Source organism: Pelecanus crispus, chromosome 7 (genome assembly GCF_030463565.1).
Source record: "Pelecanus crispus isolate bPelCri1 chromosome 7, bPelCri1.pri, whole genome shotgun sequence".
Taxonomy (NCBI): domain Eukaryota; kingdom Metazoa; phylum Chordata; class Aves; order Pelecaniformes; family Pelecanidae; genus Pelecanus; species Pelecanus crispus.
The window spans coordinates 11,314,477-11,336,215 of record NC_134649.1 but is presented as its reverse complement, the minus strand read 5'-3'; the positions used below and the strand labels follow the sequence as shown (position 1 = coordinate 11,336,215).

General features: G+C 40.3%; 1 protein-coding gene across 1 annotated transcript; it reads left to right on the top strand.

Moving 5' to 3' along the window:
* The first annotated feature begins 2,943 nt into the window (after positions 1 to 2,943).
* On the top strand, positions 2,944 to 18,960 carry SH3GL3 (SH3 domain containing GRB2 like 3, endophilin A3). Its single transcript, XM_009483512.2, has 7 exons — positions 2,944 to 3,002; positions 4,468 to 4,611; positions 6,223 to 6,356; positions 7,759 to 7,917; positions 10,724 to 10,827; positions 12,046 to 12,173; positions 18,755 to 18,960. The coding sequence occupies exons 2-7, from the start codon at positions 4,488 to 4,490 to the stop codon at positions 18,958 to 18,960; spliced, it is 855 nt and encodes a 284-aa protein (XP_009481787.2). The 5' UTR covers positions 2,944 to 3,002; positions 4,468 to 4,487.
* The last annotated feature ends 2,779 nt before the right edge of the window (positions 18,961 to 21,739 follow it).

The following is a 21,739-nucleotide window of genomic DNA, read 5'->3' as shown; positions in this document are numbered from 1 at the left end:
TTTCGGGCACCTTTCTCCATCTGTGCCCAAGGACGACCCAGATGCGCCTGCAGAGACCCGGGCAGTGTCCCCTCCGTGCGTGGCCTCAGGTTGCTTCTCTGCTGTGACATCTCACAGCAGCAAGATGATGACCCACAGGAACTCACTGGTACTTGGCCTTCTCCATCTCTGGTTTATCTGCTTTTGTGCTTGTTCTGTCAGTGCTCTGGAAGAGAATCTTGACAAGTTTGGGGCTGCTTGGTGTATTAAGCATAAAGATTGCAAGTCCTACTGTAAAGCCAACAGAAATAATTAGCAGTATGGCTTTCTTTGAACTCACATTTTCCCTTAAGCAGGTCTGTTCTTCTGGCTGTGTGGTAGCAGTGATATTGATGCGAGGTCACCTGCCCCTGAGCTCCCAGCTCTGCTTCATCAGCTCATCGCTGGTTTTTGGCAAGGCAGCGCGCTCCCTCCACACCTGTGGCCGAGGAGAGGGAACCATCGCACTATAAAGAGCCGTGACCCATTTTCAGATTACGCAAGTCTCCAAGGCCCTTCTAGTTCAGTGAGATGAATTCCCTTTTAGGAGGTGCTGAGGACAAACAAAGTACTTTATTGGGGGCAGGTTTGGGGAACAGCAGCAGTCAGTGAGCTAGGCCTGGATTTTACGTTACGCTGTTACAAGATTCAGTGATAAAAATCACTTAAAACAGAGGAATGTGTAGCATTTTTGCAGGAGTTACCCTAGGAATTTATGTTTAATATTTGTCGAATATGTGTTAAACCACTCCTCTCAGCAGAGTGATGCTTTCAAAGGCTGTTTCACACTGGGTGAGGGTCTGGCTCTCTTTTCATGCTGTTGCAGTGCAGGTACCATGCACTGCAAGAAGCAGATAGCTGAGTTCTGCTCTGACTGCTTATTCCTAGCCATGACTTACTCAGTGATGACCAAACTCAGGTCTGACAGCCTGGAGTTTTTACGCAAAGTTGGATAATGTTTCAGCCATCTTCAGAAGATTTACTGAAATCCTCTAAAACTGGTGCTTTGTGTTTTTGGAGAACGCATGGCATTTTTGTTATCAGTATCAGAAAGATGCTCAGTCTCACAGGTGGGTCACAGTGCAGCATTCTTCACGAGTCTGTTCCTTCCACAGAACTGCACACAACTCCCAGCAGCAGGAGTGGAAGTTGTGTCCCTGAGCCTAATGGCATACAGGACCAGAAGGTACTCGGAAGGACGGAGCTGGAGAGACATCCTTGAAAGGGTTCCTCTGGATTTCCCTGCAGTCAGACTCTGGTCCCTATGCCTGAAGTCCGCAGTGTATGTGTGCCTTTAGGGTACAAACCGTCTTCTAAGCATGAGAAATAATTTTTTGTTTGCCTGTTGTAAATTCATATTGGGTATCTTCGTTTCTCTTGAAATGAGTGCTTCAGTTCCAAGACTAAGGTTACTCTTCTCTTGCACAGTTGCCTCAAATGGTTGCTGCACGTTTTCTAATCTGAAGTGAATTCCTGTGGCTGTCAGAGATATTTATTCTGTAATTAAATAATCATGCAATTTTGTTGTTAAATTTGTCTTTTTGCAGTTGTTCAGTGAAAAAATAAGTGGAGCAGAAGGGACAAAGTTAGATGAAGAATTTCAAGAGATGGAAAGGGTAAGGAAAGCAACATTATGTTTTTCAATATTAAGCTATTGCAGAATCAAAAATGTTTTGTGTTTCAAGTGATAGGATGGTATTGTAGATTTACGTCGGGGGATCCCCCCCCCCCCGCCATGTGCTTCCAAACAGAATTATGTAAGGATAAGTGCAAGTTTATCCTTGAGCCTTGTCAGCTCAGCCAAGGGAGATCTCCACAAAGGCTGTGTGAGCAGAGGAAGCAGGTTCCACTGACACCTCAACAGTGAAGAGAAGCTCTTCCAAGAATGGTGCAGAGCATCAGGAGGGGCCTTTCCCCTCTGTGTGGGGGAGACTAGAGAGAGAAGTCTTCAGGGTTTAGTGAGCCATTGTAAATGTCATGAAGCCTTCCCATCTGATATTATTCATGATAAGTATCTAACTACGAGGGTCAAAATTTCTCTTGATACAGATTATATTTCTTAGTTTAAATCCATGTTCAGAAATTTACATGAATTGTTGTGGAAATGGAGATATTTGCTATCCACTTACTAGCTGTTGTGTTGCAGATCAAACAATGTTACTGCCAGTTTCTGCTTTTTCAGCTTTTATGTGCTGCTTTTTTTTTTTTAATTGCCCTTGTCTTTCATGTATTTTTTTAATGTTCATAGTAGACCTAGGTCACAGCTTTTATTGTTGGCAGATAGAAGAAAAAAGTCTTGTGTGACTTTTTTTTTTTTTTTTCCTAACATGCACTTTTGATTTTATGATCTAAACAGGTTTCTAGGTTTCAGTTTCTTTGGCTACAGAATAATTATTTCCTTTCTCTGCATTATAAGAGGAAAAATAATGTGCAGACCCTAAGGGAGGAAAAGGGAAACAAACCAGAAATGTGATTTTAATAGCATTTTAGAAACTATTAAATGGGAAGACAGTGCAAATTACTGCTTTAAATGGCCCTGACCCCAAGATTGTGAAGGATATGTTCAGTCTTTTTCACTTGTAGAGAAAAGCAGTCTTAGTAACAACTGTTGGGCTGGCCGCAAAATTGTAGTCTAGAATGTGTAAGCAGTATTCAAGACTGATGGGCTGGAAAGGTAAGCCCACATTTTAATATAAACCTTCTCTTGTTCCCAGTACTACCTGCCAATTAATATGTTTTTGGTAAAATCCTGTCATAACTATGACATGGCTATTTATTGTAAGCTACAGTATTTGCTTTATTTTAAATAAAATTTCATAATCAGCTAGAATAGTATATTATGTCTAATAAAATGATAAACTTTCTAGTAATTGATTTGCTTTTTGCTAATTGTGTTACTTTTCTTTTCCAGAAAATTGATGTTACTAATAAAGCTGTAGCGGAGCTTCTATCCAAATCCACAGAGTATCTTCAGCCCAATCCAGGTAGGATAGGAACAATAGGTGTTGGATTTTGGTGAGCATTGTTGTCTTACCTGGAAATTAATCCTTAGGTAAATAAAAGCTAATTAGGTCATCATTGTGAGGCTTATGTGTCTCCTAGAGAACTTTACCTGTAAAGTTTATATGCGGTAAGTCTGATGTGGGATGCATTCAACTTGCAGCACGCAGTGCATCTGGTTTACTGGGCATGTGTAGGCTGTGCACGCTTGTCATGTCTTTGACACCTTGGTCCTGTGGTAGAGCATGTGTGTTTGTATTTATGCTGGCTTTCCTGGAGTGGGATACACATCCCCGAAGATAGGAGAACACCAATGTGTTTTTTAGCAGAGATATAAAAAGTCGTTGAATGTAACTCAGATGCTGCTGCCATCAGAGGTACTGGTGGTTATGTAGCCATGGGGAAGACGGTGGTTATTTGCTTTTATCCAGTATTTGAATGAGGTTTTGCATTTTCTGGACACTGCTAGGTCTCAGTGGATTTTGGATCATCAGTTAATAGAGGTTTTTCAAATGTTGTTTTAAGAAACAAGAAAGGAGACATGTTTACATTTGTAGCCAGTCACAAGGTTTATCTGTTATGACCTTGATTCACTGTCCAAACCAGCTGTTGGAAGAATCTTTGAGAACTGACTGAATTCCTGTTTAGTCAGCTACACCAGTGACTTCAGAGATAGCCGTCTCTTATGGGTACCTTATGAGATGCATGTTCCTGAAGAACTTTAATGGGTTATGTCTACATAAGGATGGTAGGATTCAGTCCTTTTCCAAGGCCCAGCTGGGATGTTCAAGATGAAGCTTGTCACCGTGGTCCGCATTCCTCAGGAATGCCTTGCCCATGGCCGTTACTGTGTTGAAGAAGCTGTTGAGTGATAATAGCGAGGAGTAGATGGGAAAAACTCTCTAAGAATAAATGCGTGGTTTTGTCATGATACATGCAGGATAACAATAAATTAATTTGTATGTACCAGGCCATTCTGCAGGATAAATTTTTACTGTCTTGATTACTGGAACAAAAAAAAAGGGGGGCGGGGGAAGTTCTGCAAAGTTCTCACAAGCAAGAGAGAGCGAGCATGAAATTGGCTTTGGCTCTGCTTCTATCCTGTGTTTGCTTTCTGCAACACTTCTAATCGAGTTCACAAGCAGGAATATTCAAAGGGATGTGAGTATTGGTGAATATCCACAGAAGGTGACAAGCACTATCTGTCTCCCTGCAGAAACGATGTGCATTCAGTTGGGAATAAAACCCAGTTTCATATGACCCATATTGTTGAATGGAATCTTATTTCAACTTTTGACTATGAAGTACTGACAACAAAAAACTTCTGAATCTACAATCCAGCATAGCGACTTGCTTTGTGACATTGCTTGTTAAATGATTTATTGCTTTAAATGTATTAGTTTTTAAAGTGTTTTTATAACTTTTGTTCCTTTTTTATGTCCTCCTTAGCATACAGAGCCAGGCTGGGAATGCTGAACACTATGTCAAAGATCAGAGGACAAGTTAAAACCACAGGCTATCCCCAGACAGAGGGACTCCTAGGAGACTGCATGATACGGTATGGCAGAGAGCTTGGCGATGATTCTATGTTTGGTGAGTTTGTGTATCTCCTCTGAATATTTCAGCATAAAGTTCTTTGCAGAATATTACTCAGTGACATAACCTATGTAAATAACTACTGCAGGTAAGAGGGAAAGTTAAATACAGTGAGCAGGGGGTGGGTGATACAATTAACAAAACATGATGCTTTTGCATATTCGTCCACCTCTATTGCAGGTGGATTTGATAACTGTATTACTGATGCTGTCTGATGATTTGTATTATTACCATAACCATTTTAGTTTCTAAGTTGCCAAGCCTAAATAATTTAGGTTTCTGATTTCTTAGATGCACTCTATTTCTTTGAACCTTTAAATAAAAATAGTTACCCTATATTTGAGAAGTAAACTAGGGGAAAAATTCTCATGGGGAAAAAAAACCCCAGTAACATTGAGTGATTCCCCCCCCCCCTTTTTTTTTAAATGATGTGGTATTTCTGTGCTTTGCAGCAGTGCATCTTAAATATACATTTTCTTGTTTTCATGAAAAGGAACTCTAGCTTGGCCGTGCTACAATTCTTCGATAAATCAAATCTTACCTATTCCCTCTCAAAATATGCTGGTACTTCACAGCCAAAGTCTTGATAGAGGCCTTACTTGCTGAGCATGCATAGTGTGTGGGCTTGACTGGAATGAGTTTGAAGCGTTGCCACAGAGCTACTTGGTGGGTGCTTTTTGATAAGGCTGGGATTAAGAGAGAACCAGGGAGAAATACCTGAGAAAAGGAGAATCCCAGTTTGGGGAAAGAGAGGGGACTAGGGCTAGGAGAGAGTGGTATGGGCTGGGACTGCATGTAGAAGCCAATACACAACTGGCTGGCTTTGTTGTGGACTGTTGTTAATAACTGCAATTTTATGCACAGTGGTTGTCTTGAAATAGTAACAGCTATGTAGGCGTAGGGACCTCGCACTCGAGCCCAAGTAGGTGCTGCATAGGGAAAGATGCTGCTGATAGCCAAAGATTCATTTATTCTCCTCACAAAGAGTGAAGTGGCACAACTCACCTGTGAGCTTGGATGTATTTGTATTTTTGCAAAAGCAACAGGGATACTAAATAAAACTAGGAAAGGGGAAAGGACATTTCGAACACTGTTCTGCCTCCTGGTACTTACATGCTTAATAAAGTATACAGCTATGTTAAACAGGTGGTTTTAAAGAAGCAGCAATAATTTTTGACCAAAAGGAGGTTTGGAAAAAAAACACGCTGTATGTGAGGAAGCTGTAAAACATGATTTTGTGATTAAAAATTTACTCACTTTTTGTGTATTCAATAGTATCACTAAAGTTGTACAAATTAATCAGCTTGGTTTGCAGTTCTCAAAATGGAGGAGGTTTGTAACCTATGCAAATACAGCAGGGAAAATAGTTATTTTTTTTTTTCCTTTTTTGTAGGCCATCAGGGAAAAAATCAAAGTATACTTCAGAACAAAAATTTTCCAGTTCTAGTTCTCTGCAGGGGACAAGCAAGTGCATAGCTTGCATGTTTTTTATTACTCTTCAAGTGCCTGCAGCAGATACAAAGATACCTATTTGAAATAGCTGTTTCATAAGACAATTTTTCTGATTTTACATATATTGAGATATAAGTAGCCTATTCTTTACCATAGGCCTTGCACTACTGGATGCTGGTGAGAGCATGAAGCAAATGGCAGAGGTGAAGGACTCGCTTGATATTAATGTCAAACAAAATTTTATTGATCCTCTACAGTTATTGCAGGACAAAGATTTAAAAGAGATTGGGGTAAGTTTTCCAGAATAAAGCTTCACTTACCAGTAATCAGAGCCAATCAAACCCTAGTTCCCTGAGATATTGTTATTGCTAGCAATAAGGTAAATAAATTTCACTGCATTTAAGTTTGTGTCTCTAGCAAAACAGTGATGAAATCTGCTTAAAATCAATGCCTGGCTATTTCTCACTTGTCTAACTTGCTCGATTTGCTATATTGCTTGTACATTCAGTAGAAGAAGGATAGTGAAGAAAACTATATTCTTTATTTTTCTGCTGTTTTATTTTAACTGACATTTTTATTAATTCTTATGAGCATGTGAGTGGGCTGTGATTTACTGTGCCTGATTATCCTATCTTGCTGTCTCTGTCAGCCTAAAGCTGATTATAATGGAGGATGAATATAACTGTTGAAAAAGGCTATTCAGGGCAATCACAGAATGATCTGAAAAGTGCCATAAAATGTTGAAGTGCCATATGCCACTATAGGAAAAATACAGGAAGCCGAGAAACACATTTTTAACCTTTAGAGTTAAGTTTTTCAGTGCTTTTGTTTACAATGTGACAATTCAAAGAAAGCCAGGCAGTCTCTGTCTGAGTCTGTCGATTCCAATAGACTTGGGTAATAAGCAAGTTAAAACCCTGATGAAATGCGGAAGTGAAAGTTATTTTATTTGTTTACACATAAATGGATGTGGAAAGCATAGCAAAAAGATAGTAATAATATCTTGATGTTTGTAGCTGTCTCCTATGATACGTAACTGTTTTCAGTTCTTCTGAACTGATGAAAAGAAATTGTTTGACGTTAGCTTTAATGAGCATTTTGTACTGTCACTTTGAGTCCATTCTGTAAGTCTGCCAGTCCCATGATTTTTGGCAATAGAAAAGCTTGTGTAGTTAAATCATATAGAAGTGTCAAGTTGATACCTAACAAAGAAAGCAAGAATACAAGATTTGTTGGAGCACTGCTTATGGAATGAGAGGGGAAAATAACCCTTTAACTTTTAGCTGTCATATTGCAAATAATTCAAGAGGTAAAATTGAATTAAATGTAGAATATGGGGACACACACATATTTAGATTAGATCCTGCTTCTCATTTAGACCATCTGAAGTGTTGCACATTTAGTGAAGTCCGTGAGTTGGATGCCTAAGTTTAGCAAATCAAGGTAGCCAATTCCCCAAGTGTTAACAAACGGCTGTTTATTTAAACTCTATACAGTGTAAAATGTCATTCATTGTATACACTCCTAACCTTACCTGATGCTGCCATAGATCAAAGGGATGGACTTGGATAATCTCTGAGCCTTGTAGTTCTTTTGATTCTTCATATCTCTATATTTGCATCCGTAACTGAAACTTCCTTAAATCATAACTTTTTTGTTTGGACCTCCTCATAAATGTTCTGTCTTATTTAGCATCATTTGAAGAAACTAGAAGGACGCCGTTTGGATTATGATTATAAAAAGAAGCGTCTTGGAAAGATACCAGATGAAGAAGTTAAACAAGCAGTAGAAAAATTTGAAGAGTCGAAGGAACTGGCTGAAAGAAGCATGTTCAATTTCTTAGAAAATGATGTAAGTCTGTCCTGCATTTTTGTTTGCTGCAATACGTCCAGGAGGGCAATGTGTGTGGGATTGAATAAAGCCTGTCCCATCCTTCACAGGAGGTAAGGTCTGAAAGTGGAAGGTGTGCCTTTTTCCTCTTTTGATCTCCTCTGAGAGAGGAACATAATGCACAGCACTAAATGGGAGAATTCAAGAATTCAGGAATTTCTTCTGGAGATACAGTGGCTCAGACAAAATTGTCACAGAGGTCTTGAGTAGTTTTATAATCTATGAGCAATGAAGTATCTGAGAGTAGAATGCAGTTTGATTAATGGGAGTGGGAAGTCTGGGTGATTAACATAGTCACAAGACTGGCTGCTGAAACTGTGAGCAAGGGTAGGTACCCTGTGCTTTCTGAATTGTAGCTCACTTAAGTCAAAACTTTGCTGCTGATTTGAAGTCTCTGGATGATTTTACCTCTGAAAATCATTATTATTACTATTTGGCTCTGAAAATTACTGCATAGAGTTTGTTTGTGGCTTGGGCTCAGGTACCTGGACGTTGGCTCAGAGTCCCAAGTCCATCATGAAATTATGTCTAAATAAGGAGCAGCTGTGGTCATTCAGAATAATCCTCTCTTCTTTCCATACAACAGAAAAATAGCAGGATGTGCTTTCTCCCATGTAATCGTGGAATTGTAGGAAAAGAGATCTGGACCTATTTGGGCCTATTCCAAATATTGTATTCTCCTGTAGATGCAGCATCACAGAAAACACACTTAGAAAGGAAGACCTGTGCTGTCTTCTGCGAGCAAACTGCAACAAGGAGGAGCTGTTCAGTGGGATTATTTAACCGCAAGCAACTTCTCCCTCTATGCACACCTGTGTCACGGCCAGTTATAAGCTAGCCCGTAGCTCCTAGACTCTTGGTGTGGGGGACACGTTTGCTACAACAGCGTATAAGTCAGTAAGCCTCTTGCGGTTTTACCAGTGCAGTTATATGAGGGCGTCAAAAAATGAAACATCCTCTATCAACAATTTCAGCACACTGTTCTGCTGTAGGCTCTACCAATGGCCTGGGTGCAGTGTAAGTGTTCTATAATTCTGCTGTGCAGAAGCAGCTGTGAAATGTTTCAGGTGGTGTTTATCATTAGTCAAAGCACCAAACTGAGGATAAAACAGTGCATGGATTAAAATCATTTAGCTGAGACACTAGAGAACTGATGAATTAACTAATTCTGCCTTTGGTAGGGGGTGAACTGGATGTCCCTTTGAGGTTTTTTCCATACCTGCTTTCTATTGTTTCTGTTTAAAGAAAACTATGTGCTGCTTCCCTTCCATTTCCCATGCTGACCCAGTCTGTCTGTCCTCCTCAAACTTCTCAAGACAACCTTGTTGTCTAACCCAGACTGTCATGCTGGGTTTGCAGAGATCTTAACTGCAATTGCTTCCTTCCCATCCTTTCCAGTTCCCCAAACATCTCCCTTTCTTGGTCTCCTTGCCCTGCAATCTCTGTTCTCTGAGCTCTGGTTCCCAGCCACCTTGCCAGGTGCCTTTCCCAGCCTCAGTCCTGATCCACATTTCTTTCTCAGGTTCTTGCACAGCTAGTTCCAGACCTCCCACGTAGACACTTCTTATCAGATCCATCTTCCTGCCTTTCCCACTCAGCCAGTCCCAGGCTCCTCTTGCTAAGTGGCTTTTAGGCCTTCAAGTTTCTCTGGCTATTTCCCAGTCTCTCTCTCTTCTCCTAATCCACATATCCCTCCTGGCTCTTAGGCATCTTGTTTGGACAGGCCTTATCTATCCATTTTCTCCAAACCCCAGACACTTTGTGTGTTGTCCTCAGCTGGTTTCCATTATTCTCTTTTGACTGTGATGGAATTGTACCAGCTGTTGATTTGGTTCTGTGCATTTCATTTCTGTATGCTGTGTGACAATGTTTGGCTCTCTTGGAGTCCCAGCAGGATTTCTAACAATCTTTTTAACCAAGTAAAACCAAAATATAGAACAAAGTTGCCATGGGTCCATAAAACATTTCAGAAAGTTTACTCGGATACCTTCTTGTGATCCAGTGCCTGAAAACATCATGATGGAATGGAAACCTGTCAGACTTCTTGGGGTCTGTCCTTTTAATGCTGTCTTAAAGGAGGAGGACAAAAATATCTGTTACTGCTCCATCCCCAGTACAGCTTGAACTTTTCAGTTCATGTTAGAATGAGATTGTTACCTCATGAATAAAAATATTTTGATTTTTCTTTCTCCTTCACATTCTCCCTTTCCTCAGCATTCATATTTTTGAGTGATTGGCTGATACTTTTTAAATCCAAGTAGATAAATCATGTTTCATTTATCGGTTTATAAATGCTGCCATCTAGTGAGGTAAGTCCAGATCATTTCGGTTCTGCAGTTTGTAAACATTGCTAATAAACACTAATGGGTCTGAGTTATAAGAGCTGTCACAGTGTCATTTCTTCCAACATTGCTGATCAGAAAAGCCCCACTTTCACCTGCTAAGGGGTCATGTCCTTTTAACTGTTTCAGGCTTGGGTGTTGACAGACAGCTGGCTTGGAAGTTGAAAGCAGAAGGGATTTGCACATTGTGAAAGGAAATGACTCAAGGACCCAGCCCTGAGTCAGTGAACTAGAAGTTACACCTCAGTTTTGTTCACTTTCCAACTGGCAATTGCTTTGATAGAATCACATATGCTCTTTTTCAATAGCCTCCACAAGGTATCATGGTCTTTTGAGATACCGGGTCTGTTTTGAATGATGTGTGTTTATCCTTCAGCTGAATGTACTGCAGGCTCCTTACAGCTATTTTCCTCTCTATATTTCAGGTAGAGCAAGTTAGCCAGTTGGCTGTTTTTGTAGAAGCAGCGCTAGATTACCATAAACAATCCACAGAAATTTTGGAGGATCTGCAGAGCAAGCTGCAAAACCGGTAAGACTCAACCCATCAGAAAATTTTGAACCTCTTTTGCAGCTGAGGTTCTTGAATGTGAAAAGTCACTGAAGCAACAGATCTTGTAGCACCATCTCACAGACGCACATTTGCTGTGCTCTGTGCCTTACTGGACTTCATTGCTTTAAACCATTGCCACCTGGCAACTTCTTGCTGTGCTGTGAGCCTTTAATGTAATGCAGAATCTGCCCAGAAAGCTTTGAGTGTGTGCACAATCTCTCACTCACATCTGCAGAGGTTAATCAGGACAGCCTCCATTTGTTTATAGGTTTATTTAAACTTGCATGCTTTGAATTGTGTTTTGGAGGCTTTGCTGAGAAGTTGGCCTATTTTCATTGAGATTAAGGGGTATAACAAAATTCTGTAGCAGAGTAAGGAAATAGCCAGCTGACTAGGAGCACAGCTGTGGTGTAATGCACTTATGAAAGGCCCAGATACTTTGGGTCATCCTAATAGGAGAAGAAAATGCTGCTGTCATAGATTTGCTATATGTCACTCAGAGAACTATCAGAGAACAGGAGACCTAAATGTCACCATAGCGTAGGCTGACATTGCATTGGCAGAGTCAAGGTAGCTGTTTGGGGCTTTCCTGAGATCGGGGTGGACGTGGTGGCTGTGAGCATTAGCGTAGGGGTAGCTGTGTCTGTAGACACCCTGTGCTGTCCCAGCTGGAGGGGCCAGTGAGACAAGGAGGCCTCAGCTGGGCCACGTGCACGCACAGGAAGAGGTATTGAGACAGTTGTGCTGACTGAATGGTTGTTTCGCATTTTCTCTAATAAAAAGGCAATGTGTGAGATGCAGTCCCTGGGCCTCTGTCCTGGCTGGGTTTCTGCGTATGTCATTTGCAGTTGAGCTTTCCAGAGAGCTCATTCCTGGAACTTCTGCTGAACTCAGTGGCAGCTGTGGATGCTCAGCACTTCTCATAAAGCTGTTAAGCTTTATGCCTCTGTCAGCGGGACCAAAGCATTAAGTAAAATAGGGACTTGCTGAAATTAAAATACTGCATGAGAATCGAGCAGCTTTTAGTGAATAAATCCCCCACCCCCCCCAAAAAAACCCCCCAAACCCAACTCTAAAAAACAAAACCAGCAGAAGGTTTTTTTCCCCACACCTTTCAAACACTAAAGCACTGAGTGGAAGCTCTGTAAGTATTTCTTCCTTCAAATAAATCTTTTGTCACTCTTCTCTGTGTTCCAGAATAAATGTAGTATCTAGTCGGCCTAAACGTGAATTTAAGCCAAAGCCTGTAATAACTACAACTCTGGAAGTTGGTGATAATCAGCAGCACAATGGGATTGCCTATAGTTCTTCCATAAAGTCATCAGGTAAGTCTGTGGCCACAGAATTAACATGTTGATAGATGCTTTGCCAGATTGTTGCTTGACATATTCCTTGTACCATGAGAACAATGGATCCATGAAGCATAGAGTGTCCGTGCATCTGACTCTGCTTTGTTTCCCAGGTTTGGAAATGGAATTGTGAAGCAGGGTTCCTCTCAACAGTCTCTCACCCATCTGAAATCTAGGTGTGGCATTCTGCTTGGTCTTTTAGGTTCTCTGTATTGCCACTGAGGGTGAGAGGAGGGAGGGAGAGGCACTTGCAGAAAACAGTTAATTTCTTGCAAAGACAGATATGTAAGGTGGGTGTGTTAGATCACTATCTGGAATATCTCCAGAGGCTAATTCCTCTGCACACTCTGAGACCATAAATGATCAGTACAGGATCTTAGCTATTAGCCGTGTAAAATTCAGAGAGATGACTCCTGCCCTTACTGATTTTATTAATATATTTTACTTTACTGTCCCCTAAAGTATGCACCAAAGAGTGTGCGTTTATGAGCTGAAGCACTTAGGTACCTATTGGTGTGGGAGTAGGATCCCTTCCTTTGATTAGGCCCTGATTCCACAAAAAAATCAACTGTTGAAAGCCCTTGAAAGTTGTGTGAATGATAATAATTAGGAAGGTTACACTACTCATTGAAATAGCTTTTCCTCATCTCATGAATAAAATTATTTTACCCTATCTCCTTAATGGCTACAGTGGTGATGAGAGAAGACCAATTTAAAAAAAAAACAACAAAACCCACCACACACAAAAGACAACAATATTCAATGAAAATAGAATGAAAAGGCCATTTTCCATAAATGTTATTTGTAAGGCAAATAGAGGGGAAGCAGTGAGCCAAAGGTTCCATTCTCTACTTGGCATGGTATCTAGGATCTTTTTCTGAAGCTTTCTTCTTTTTGTTTGGGTTTTTTTTTCCCCTCACTCTCCAATTTCGTCTTCCCTCCAGTCTTGTTCCTTTTTAAAGGTTGTTGGGAGAGAAATGAGAGAACTAAAGGTGAAAGAATAAAGCTTGGAGCTGTAACTTCATGCTCCTTCTAATGTCTCTTTAATTTTCTTGCACTCTGCTACAAGATGAAATTATTATACAATCCATGCTGAAGGGGATTTGCAGCAGTTTGGCAGCATAAATCCACCCGGCAAGAGCTTACTCCTCGATTTGTTTCTTTTGTGCTTGTGCTGGTTTTGGCTGGGATGGAGTTCATTTTCTTCATAGTAGCTAGTATGAGGCTATGTTTTGGATTTGTGCTGGAAGCAGTGTTGATAACACAGGGATGTTTTAGTTACTGCTGAGCAGTGCTTACACAGAGTCAAGGCCTTGTCTGCTCCTCACCCCACCCCACCAGCGAGCAGGCTGGGGGTGCACAGGAAGCTGGGAGGGGACACAGCTGGGACAGCTGATCCCAACTGACCCAAGGGATATTCCATACCGTATGATGTCATGCTCAGCGTATAGAGCTGGGGGAAGAAGGAAGCAGGGGGACGTTCAGAGTTATGGCATTCATCTTCCCAAGTAACCATTACGGGTGATGGAGCCCTGCTTCCCTGGAGATGGCTGAACACCTGCCTGCCGATGGGAAATGGTGAATGAATTCCTTGTTTTGTTTTGCTTGCGTGCCTGGCTTTTGCTTTACCTGTTAAACTGCCTTTATCTCAACCCATGAGTTTTCTCACTTTTACTCTTCTGATTCTCTCCCCCATCCCACCGGGGGGGAGTGGGCGAGAGGCTCTGTGGTCCTTTGTTGCCGGCCGGGGTTAAACCATGACAGTGCTTCAAGCTACTTGAGGCTGTGTTAGTGAGGCTCTCCATGCTGCCTGAATGCTAAGAGCATTTTTGTGTTGCTGTCAAATGTGGGATTGAGGGAGACAACCCCCTCTTTGCACACTCCTCTCAATTCAGACCACTGGTTCCTAAGATGTGTGATGCAAGGGCATGTCTCATTCAAAGCACTGGGTCTGTTTGCAGCAATCAATAACTTTCTAGTTATTTTCACAGCACATCTGGGTGAAAGTAGCAAAAACATAGCAACCATTATTAAAAATTCAGCATAAAATTTCTAGGCCCCTGTCAATTACTTGTCAAGTTATATAGGCTTTATTTTTTCTGCTTTGCATGTGCAGTGGAGAAAGGAGATTCAGATTCAGCATTTGTATATAAACTAGTGTGTCAAACCAGAGATAAAACAGCACACATATTACAGTGGTTTATCATTGCCATGAAGCAGTTGATCCAAGATGTGCTTTAAAGGTAATAAATCCTGCCTTTGGGAGAAAGACAACCTTGAAATCATCTAGTCTGCTTCCAGCCCACTTAGTTTAAAAAAAGCCAGTTTTAATGAGCTAAAATTCAGTGAATGAACTGAAAAATAAATGACCACTGATCACTAAGATAAGGAAGGAGTGAGCTACTTCATTCATTGATTCCATTCATGGACTATTGCATCAACTGCTTGCATATCACTAGATGATGGGTTTTCACTTACTGCTTGGCTCACTCAGTGCTGTCAGAATGGAAAAGAAATAAAACAACCATGAAAGGGATCAAGAGCAGAAATTGGATATATTTAATAACTGTTGCTATGCTTAGTGTTGCTAATAATATCAGAGAGACATCTATCATGTTTCTTTCCTTCTGAAGAACCTATGGATGCTGTGTTTGCCTCCCCAGCAGGTACAATCATCAGTGAAATCATTGTTCATTGTCTTCTTTCTCTTCCTGTTCCATACTCAAAAGTTATCCATATGGGTTTCTGCGGAGCTGCAGTGGGGTCAATATGCCCTGCTTGTAAATGGGGAAACCTTTCTATTCTTGTTTAAAATCAGAATTGTGAAACAGATTAGATTTATGGTCTATGTTTTAGAAATGTGAACCAGGCAGCTCTGAGCAAAACTGCTAAATGTTTTAAGGTCTTCATGTGACAGGGGGGATAGCATCGTGATCACCCTCTTTTTTCGTTTAGAAAACTGACCTCTTCATCCTACACGAACAATCACTTCCATGCTTAATTTCCCCTGTTTACACATTGACCCTATCAAAATGTAGACCTTTCACTTCTCTGATACTAGGTAAGTAGTATCTTAGTATTCAGTGAACCCGTAGAAGTCAACAGGACAGTTCAAGTAAGCTGTGACACTTTCAGCACAACTCCCACAGTCCAGTTCTGAGTGTTGAAGTGGCTCTTCCTGTGTTTCACCACAGCTTTTCACGTTAAATATCAGCTTCTTGGAGCAGAAATACTATTTTCCTTTGTACAGTCCCTAACACGTGGGGATAATTTACTACTAATGACTTGCACACGTTTGCATTGCTAGATTCACAGAAACCTCATTTTAATATTGCGAATTGTGTAGCTGCTTTGATTAAGCACAGATAACAAATCTGTGTTTTTGTTCTAATTCATTGTTATCCTCATTAATCAGCTGAGGCTATGAGCATCATCTGGCTCATTTTAGAACTCTCTTTAAATGCTGTGTTATGTCATGCCTTTCATTCTTTGTTGGCCAGGTTTGACTGTGATATGAAATACATGGGTCTGGTTGCCACGTGCTGGAATTTAACATAACCATCTGAATGTTTACTCACTTCAGCTGTGAGGGAGACTTGGATTAATTATCTTAGCAAGCTTCCAGTTTGTGATTATTAAAGTGTAATTTTGCTACCATATGTATACAACATGGTATAGAAGACAGCGTAGATGCAGGTACAGGCAGTAACTCCCCTTGGGGAAAACAAACAGTCAAACCAGCATTGAATGGCATTCTGGTTTCGTTCTGTAACACTCCAGCAATCGTAGACAGCTTCTTGCTTAGCTTGTTTTTGTGGTGGTTTTTTCCATTTGTGCTGTCCAGGTTTAAGTGGTCTGGAGCTTAATGACAAGGCATCTTTTGAATGTGACAGTGAAGTGTGGCAGTTTAGCTCCACAGCTGGAGAAATTAAGGTGGTGTGCATGGCGTTGCAAATTAACATAAACCCTGTTTGCAGAAAAGAAGAGTGCATTTTCTTTAGCTTAAATCTCTGCAATGGGAAAGGATGTGCAAGTATTTAATAGACAGGAAAAGGCTGGAATGATGTCGCCAATTCTGTTATGTTAGTGCGTTGCAGACTGTCAGGCGGTGCGGCCCCCATTACCTTTGTCAGGGAAGCTTTGTCTCATTGGATTATACAGTAGCAGCAGCTGCCTGACTCTAATGAAGACTTTGACTGATCCTACAGCCTGGAGTGAAACCGGTTCTATTGGCTGTGACCGTTATTTAAAAATCTTTCCAGGCTGCCAGACATCTCAGTTCTTTGGAGCTTAACATGAACCAAATGTGATCCATCTCATGTGCCTTATTGTCAGAAATTAACTGGCTTGCAATAATAAATTAGCCCCATCGGAGCAGCTGGTGGAAGCAAGGAACTTCGTCAATTATTCAGAGCGCTGCCTTCTGCTGTTGGCAGTTCTAGTGAGCTGGTACCAGTTCTGCCTCAGCAAAGACTGAAAGTAACGCAGCTGGTTTTGGACATAATCGGTCCATTTTTGTTGGGAAACTGTTGCTTATCTTCTTTTTTTTCCTGCTTGGACAGTTTCAGCCAAAGTATGTCAAGAACCAAGCTTTCCCGTGTCACTGTCTTAGACTAGCCATAATTTAGTTTGTTCTTGTAAAACTCTGTCACTACCCCATGCCTTCCACAGGCAGAGGATTAGTCCGGTGGTGTTACAGCAATGTTCTGGGGAGGTTTGCTGGGGGGCATCTCTCTGACATCTCTCTTCTATTGTTATAAATAAAAGCTCTCTTTTAATGCTATAAAGGATAAAATGTACCCACACAATAGAAAAGTAATTCCTACTTCCCAGTTTTAACACCAAATATTACCCCTGGTTGTATTATTGTCAATTAAAAAGATGCTTTCACCTGTTCTCATTTACTGATCACCAGAATAGTTGTCAGCTGGTTTTCTTAAAAGGAATTAGGAGAAGTCTCTCACTAGAAAATGCCTGAACAGTTAGTTTTCAATATTTTCCTACACACTACCATGATTAGCAGATTAAAATGCATCCTTGCATGCATTTTTAACATCTTAGCTATTGTATCTGTATTGCATTACCAGTTGTGTGCAGATTTATCCAGACAAAAATTCTTCTTCAAAGTGATTGCATGATTAGCATGTGTGATAACTGGCAGAGAGAGTCACTACAAGGATATTTGAGAATTGTTGCAATGCTGCAAATAACCTGAATAACTTAGTATTTAAGAGGCTTAACTGCTTTAATGTAAGTACTAGAGTGTTCTAGAGTTGTCATGCTGTAATGTGTTTTACTACTGTTTACATGGCAGTAGTATGAAATCTTTTCCTCTATTCTTCCTTTATATTTCAAATTACCAGACTTATACTTGCATATGCTGTATATGTTTTTAAAAATCTGTTATGGCTGACCTTCAGTTGAACCTCTGGCTAGTCCTTGGCCCCAGGGCTAAGCTTTACAATTTGAACATTAGATTACATTTTATTAGAATAAGTTATTATTCATAAAAATGAATGTATCCATACCACAAATCCAAGCCAATTAACACCCCTTCATGAGAATATCTTTAAAAAAGGTGACTTGCATTTACAAGGTTAACTTCTTTTGCTAATGGTGATTCTGTTTTGTACTTAAATTTATGTTTACTTGTTTTCCTGTAAACACATGTACTTACTACTATTTTTGCATATAGTACCATTTAATATTTTAAAAGAGTAATTTGGGATGAAGATCTTTATAGCAGGGCAAACAGCGTCACAAGAACAGCCTGTAAGTCACAAGACCAGCCAGATACTGTATCGGAAAACTGTTTTCATCTGTAAAAAAAGTTTGACAGGCACCATTGTTCCTAGCATAACCTTTGCTTTAGTTCAGATGAAGGATGTGTACAAGAAAGGATTTGAACGCATGATCTTGGGGAGCAGTAACCCAGAAATGACTGTCACAGCTCAGGTGAGGTGAGGGTGGAAGCCTTCACGCAGGAGCAGCTGGAAGCCTTGCTCCTGCAAAGGCACATGTAGCATGAAAATCTGGGTGGCTGCCTCCAGGCTGTGGGGGTGTGTTTGTAGGACTGACTCTGAGCCCCTGCCCCCCGGTACGTATTCACATTCACACAGTCGCAGCGTGCTGTGGCCCAGTTGGTTTAAATCATTACTTGTCACTTCTGTTGACTCTTCTGCTTCCTCAACTCCTGCCCTTCCAATTCCTCTAGCCACCACTCCAAAGAGACCACACTGATTTTGACAACTGTGACTACTCAAACTATCAGCCAGAGATAAACATCCTTTTGAAAGGGAAGGCAACTAGGAATGAAAATAGAGTAGCATCTGAACTTAAGGGAGAAACAGAATTATGCTTTAAACTAATCATCACTAGTATTACTTTTTTATATGTAGAAGGACCAGATGTTAATGGGTGAAAGCAGTGGAAAAGCTGTTGAGGGGGGACATTCATGACAGCAGGGCTACATCTTTTGGCCCATTGTTTTATGCTTAGTGGCTGGTGGGATGCTGTGAAGCTCTATTAATACGGGTTTTTTTCTGTCACTGGAGCAGGTTCTTCAATGCACATGGATCAGCCTTGCTGCCAAGCTCTCTATGACTTTGAGCCAGAAAATGAAGGCGAGCTTGGGTTTAAGGAAGGGGACATCATAACTTTGACCAATCAGATTGATGAGAATTGGTATGAGGGGATGTTAAATGGAGAGTCTGGCTTCTTCCCCATTAATTATGTTGAAGTGATGGTTCCCTTGCCTCAGTGATTGTGTCATTCAAGCTGTGAACATGATTTCACGACTGAAATGGATTCACAAATGTTCTGTCAGTGTGGCATTCTGTGAAAGCCTGGCTATTTGACTGACTTACTGACTTTTGTATGCGTCTTTTTAAAATGTATTTATTTTATATTCAAAAAAATTTTACCTTCCCCGATACCATCAACCTGCAAAAAAACCCATACCCAGTTTTTTTGCTTTGTGCCTTGAAGATCACTGTATGAAGTATTTACTGGTAGCTCACTGTTGCTCCAAAAATGCATTTCCTTGCTATTATTGTATGTGGATTTTTTTTTTTTTAATATTTGGCTGCAATGATTTTACTGTTGAAAACCATTTTTAAAAATACTGTAAGTGAAGCTAACTGTAACCAGTTCCTAAGTTACTGATGTCATTGAGCTCTCCTCATCTATCACACTGTAATTTATTGTGAGCAAGTTAATCCATGTTTCACACTGTATGTTGACAAAAGGCAAAGTGGTTGTTGTCAATATTATGATGTTGTTGTACTAAGTACAAGTTCTCAGCATTGAAAATTCCTATAATTTACTGACCAAACTGAATAAATATTTCTGTGGGATAAGAACAGTGGTTGCTGCTTCTATTCCTATAGTTCTGGCATTTGTTTTTGAGCTGGAGGTCACTTTTGCTAAATAGATCAGCTTTCAGTGAAGAAAACAATGCTGCATTAAAAATGCTTGAATGACGCCAAAGCATTAGTTTTGTGACACCTCAGCCACTGGAATTTTGATAGTCTTGCTCTCTCCCTACTGATTGCGTAGCATTTATAATGCCTATTAAAATTTTCTTCTAGCAGGAGGATGAGGAAAAATTCCTTTGAACTAAGTACAAACTGATCCTAGCTCTACAGGGTTTGTATAGAACTCCATTGAGATAAATAGGTGAGTATCACTGGTGACTACTGCAAACAAATGAAAAGTCAATACACTTCTACTGTTTTTATTTATTTGAAAGGGATAGAGAAAGAGAAGGCTAGGTGGAAAAGGAAAGACATGCTATAACTAAAAAAATATGCCTCAAAATGAAGGACAGACTCAGGCATCTTAAGTACTATCAAAATGAAGATAAAATTAATTTTTGTTAGCCTTCTGCTTTGCTTAAATGCAGATGTAGTAATGACCAAAAAATTCAGCAGCCCCAGAGGAACATGTAATCTTTTGCCAGTTGCTCTCTGTACAAGACAGAGAGTGATAAGAAGGGAGCTGAACTCTTTATGGGCAAACTGGCTTGAATCCAGCTTCAGCGTTTCAAGCTCTACTTGGTTCTGTAGTCCAGTTAAAACAGCATTCCCTGGAGAGGAACACATTTCATGTGTATCACAGGTGCAGTAACTTTTCTATCTAAGAAGCATAAATAGCCCCTGACTGGCTATCAAAACCATGGCTTTCTGGTTTCTCTCATCTCTGGCCTTGACTTGCACAATGATCACAAGAGAAGCAGAAGGTTATTCTTTGCAGCTTTGGCTACAGCCTGCTACTTAGGGCACATCATCTCACACTTTGGACTTGCTCATGTAAAGAAGAAAATTAATCAGCACTTTTCCAAATTCATAGGCAAGTACCTAGTAGCTATTAGAGCAGCAACATGGAAAGTAACTTGTCCTGACCTAGTTTTTGAATGAAAGTAGCTATGATGTTCTTAATACAAAATGTGTGGGGCAACTGTCAAAGGTTTAAGGATTTGGGATTCACAGCTGCTTTTGCTTTATCAGAGAGGCCTTACCAGTCATATCTTGACGTAGCAAGCAAGAAAAGGGGCATTGAAATCTCTTTTACCTCACCAGAATTCCCTAGAGGAAAGAATTACATGTGCGCACACACACATATATAAAAATAAAGGTTTGAATTCTCAGTACACTTTACAGTAGGCAGCTTGCCATATAGCATAGAGCTCCTGGGCGGCTGCAACAGATGTCTCATCTAACAGAAGTAGCTATTGCAAAAGTAGCAAGCTGGAAGCAAGTCAAGAGGGCTCTATTGTTATTGATTAGGATAAAGTATATAGAGACAGCATAGGAAACCAACCATCTTTAAGGTTTGCTAGCAGGAGGGCAATTTGCACAACAGAATCCATTGTACATCAGAGCATTAATTGTTTAACGTGCCCTTTTAAGATTGTATGCTAAGAACAAGTTTCATAAACTGTCTAGTAGGTTGTGTAGTTGAATAAATATAAGTAGATCTTATTTCCTGGACCATTGATGGTGGTTACCAAACAACATCCTGTACCACTGCTATTTCCTATCAAGATTTGTACATTAGTTCAAGTCTTTCATGGTGGTTGTTTAATACCATCCTTCCCTTGAAGGGGAAAGGCTTCATGAAAAGGTTTCATTGGAAATACGGAAGATTCCTCTTAGATCAAATTCATAGCAGTTCAGCTTCAGTTGAAGAACCAAATGGTAAATATAAGCAGGGCAGCATGGTGTATTTCTGAAAGTTTCTTCAGTCCACAGGGAATCTTTCCTAAATACACCAGTTTTATTGCTTCAAAGTGTTTTGAGCCACTCAAGATCAATGAGCAAACAGAACTTTTATTATTTAACCTGCAAATAAAGTCCAAGACTGCTTTTATATACATGAAAAATACCTTTAATAGTTTAAAAAGTTTAAGGAATCAAGATAAATAAGCAAGGTTATTATAGCAGCAGCTATTTCTATGTGGGCCATAAGGTACAACAAGAATTCAGATCTGCTAAAATGCAAGTATTAAACCAGCATCTACTCTTGCTGTTTCAAAACTAGAA

What these genes read in the sequence shown, in the direction of transcription:
- SH3GL3 (XM_009483512.2), top strand. Translation starts at nt 4,488, where the DNA reads ATGCTGAACACTATGTCAAAGATCAGAGGACAAGTTAAAACCACAGGC. An exon ending in AAGATTTAAAAGAGATTGGG is followed by an intron (nt 6,357 to 7,758) that starts GTAAGTTTTCCA and finishes TGTCTTATTTAG; the next exon opens with CATCATTTGAAGAAACTAGA. An exon ending in CAGAGCAAGCTGCAAAACCG is followed by an intron (nt 10,828 to 12,045) that starts GTAAGACTCAAC and finishes TCTGTGTTCCAG; the next exon opens with AATAAATGTAGTATCTAGTC.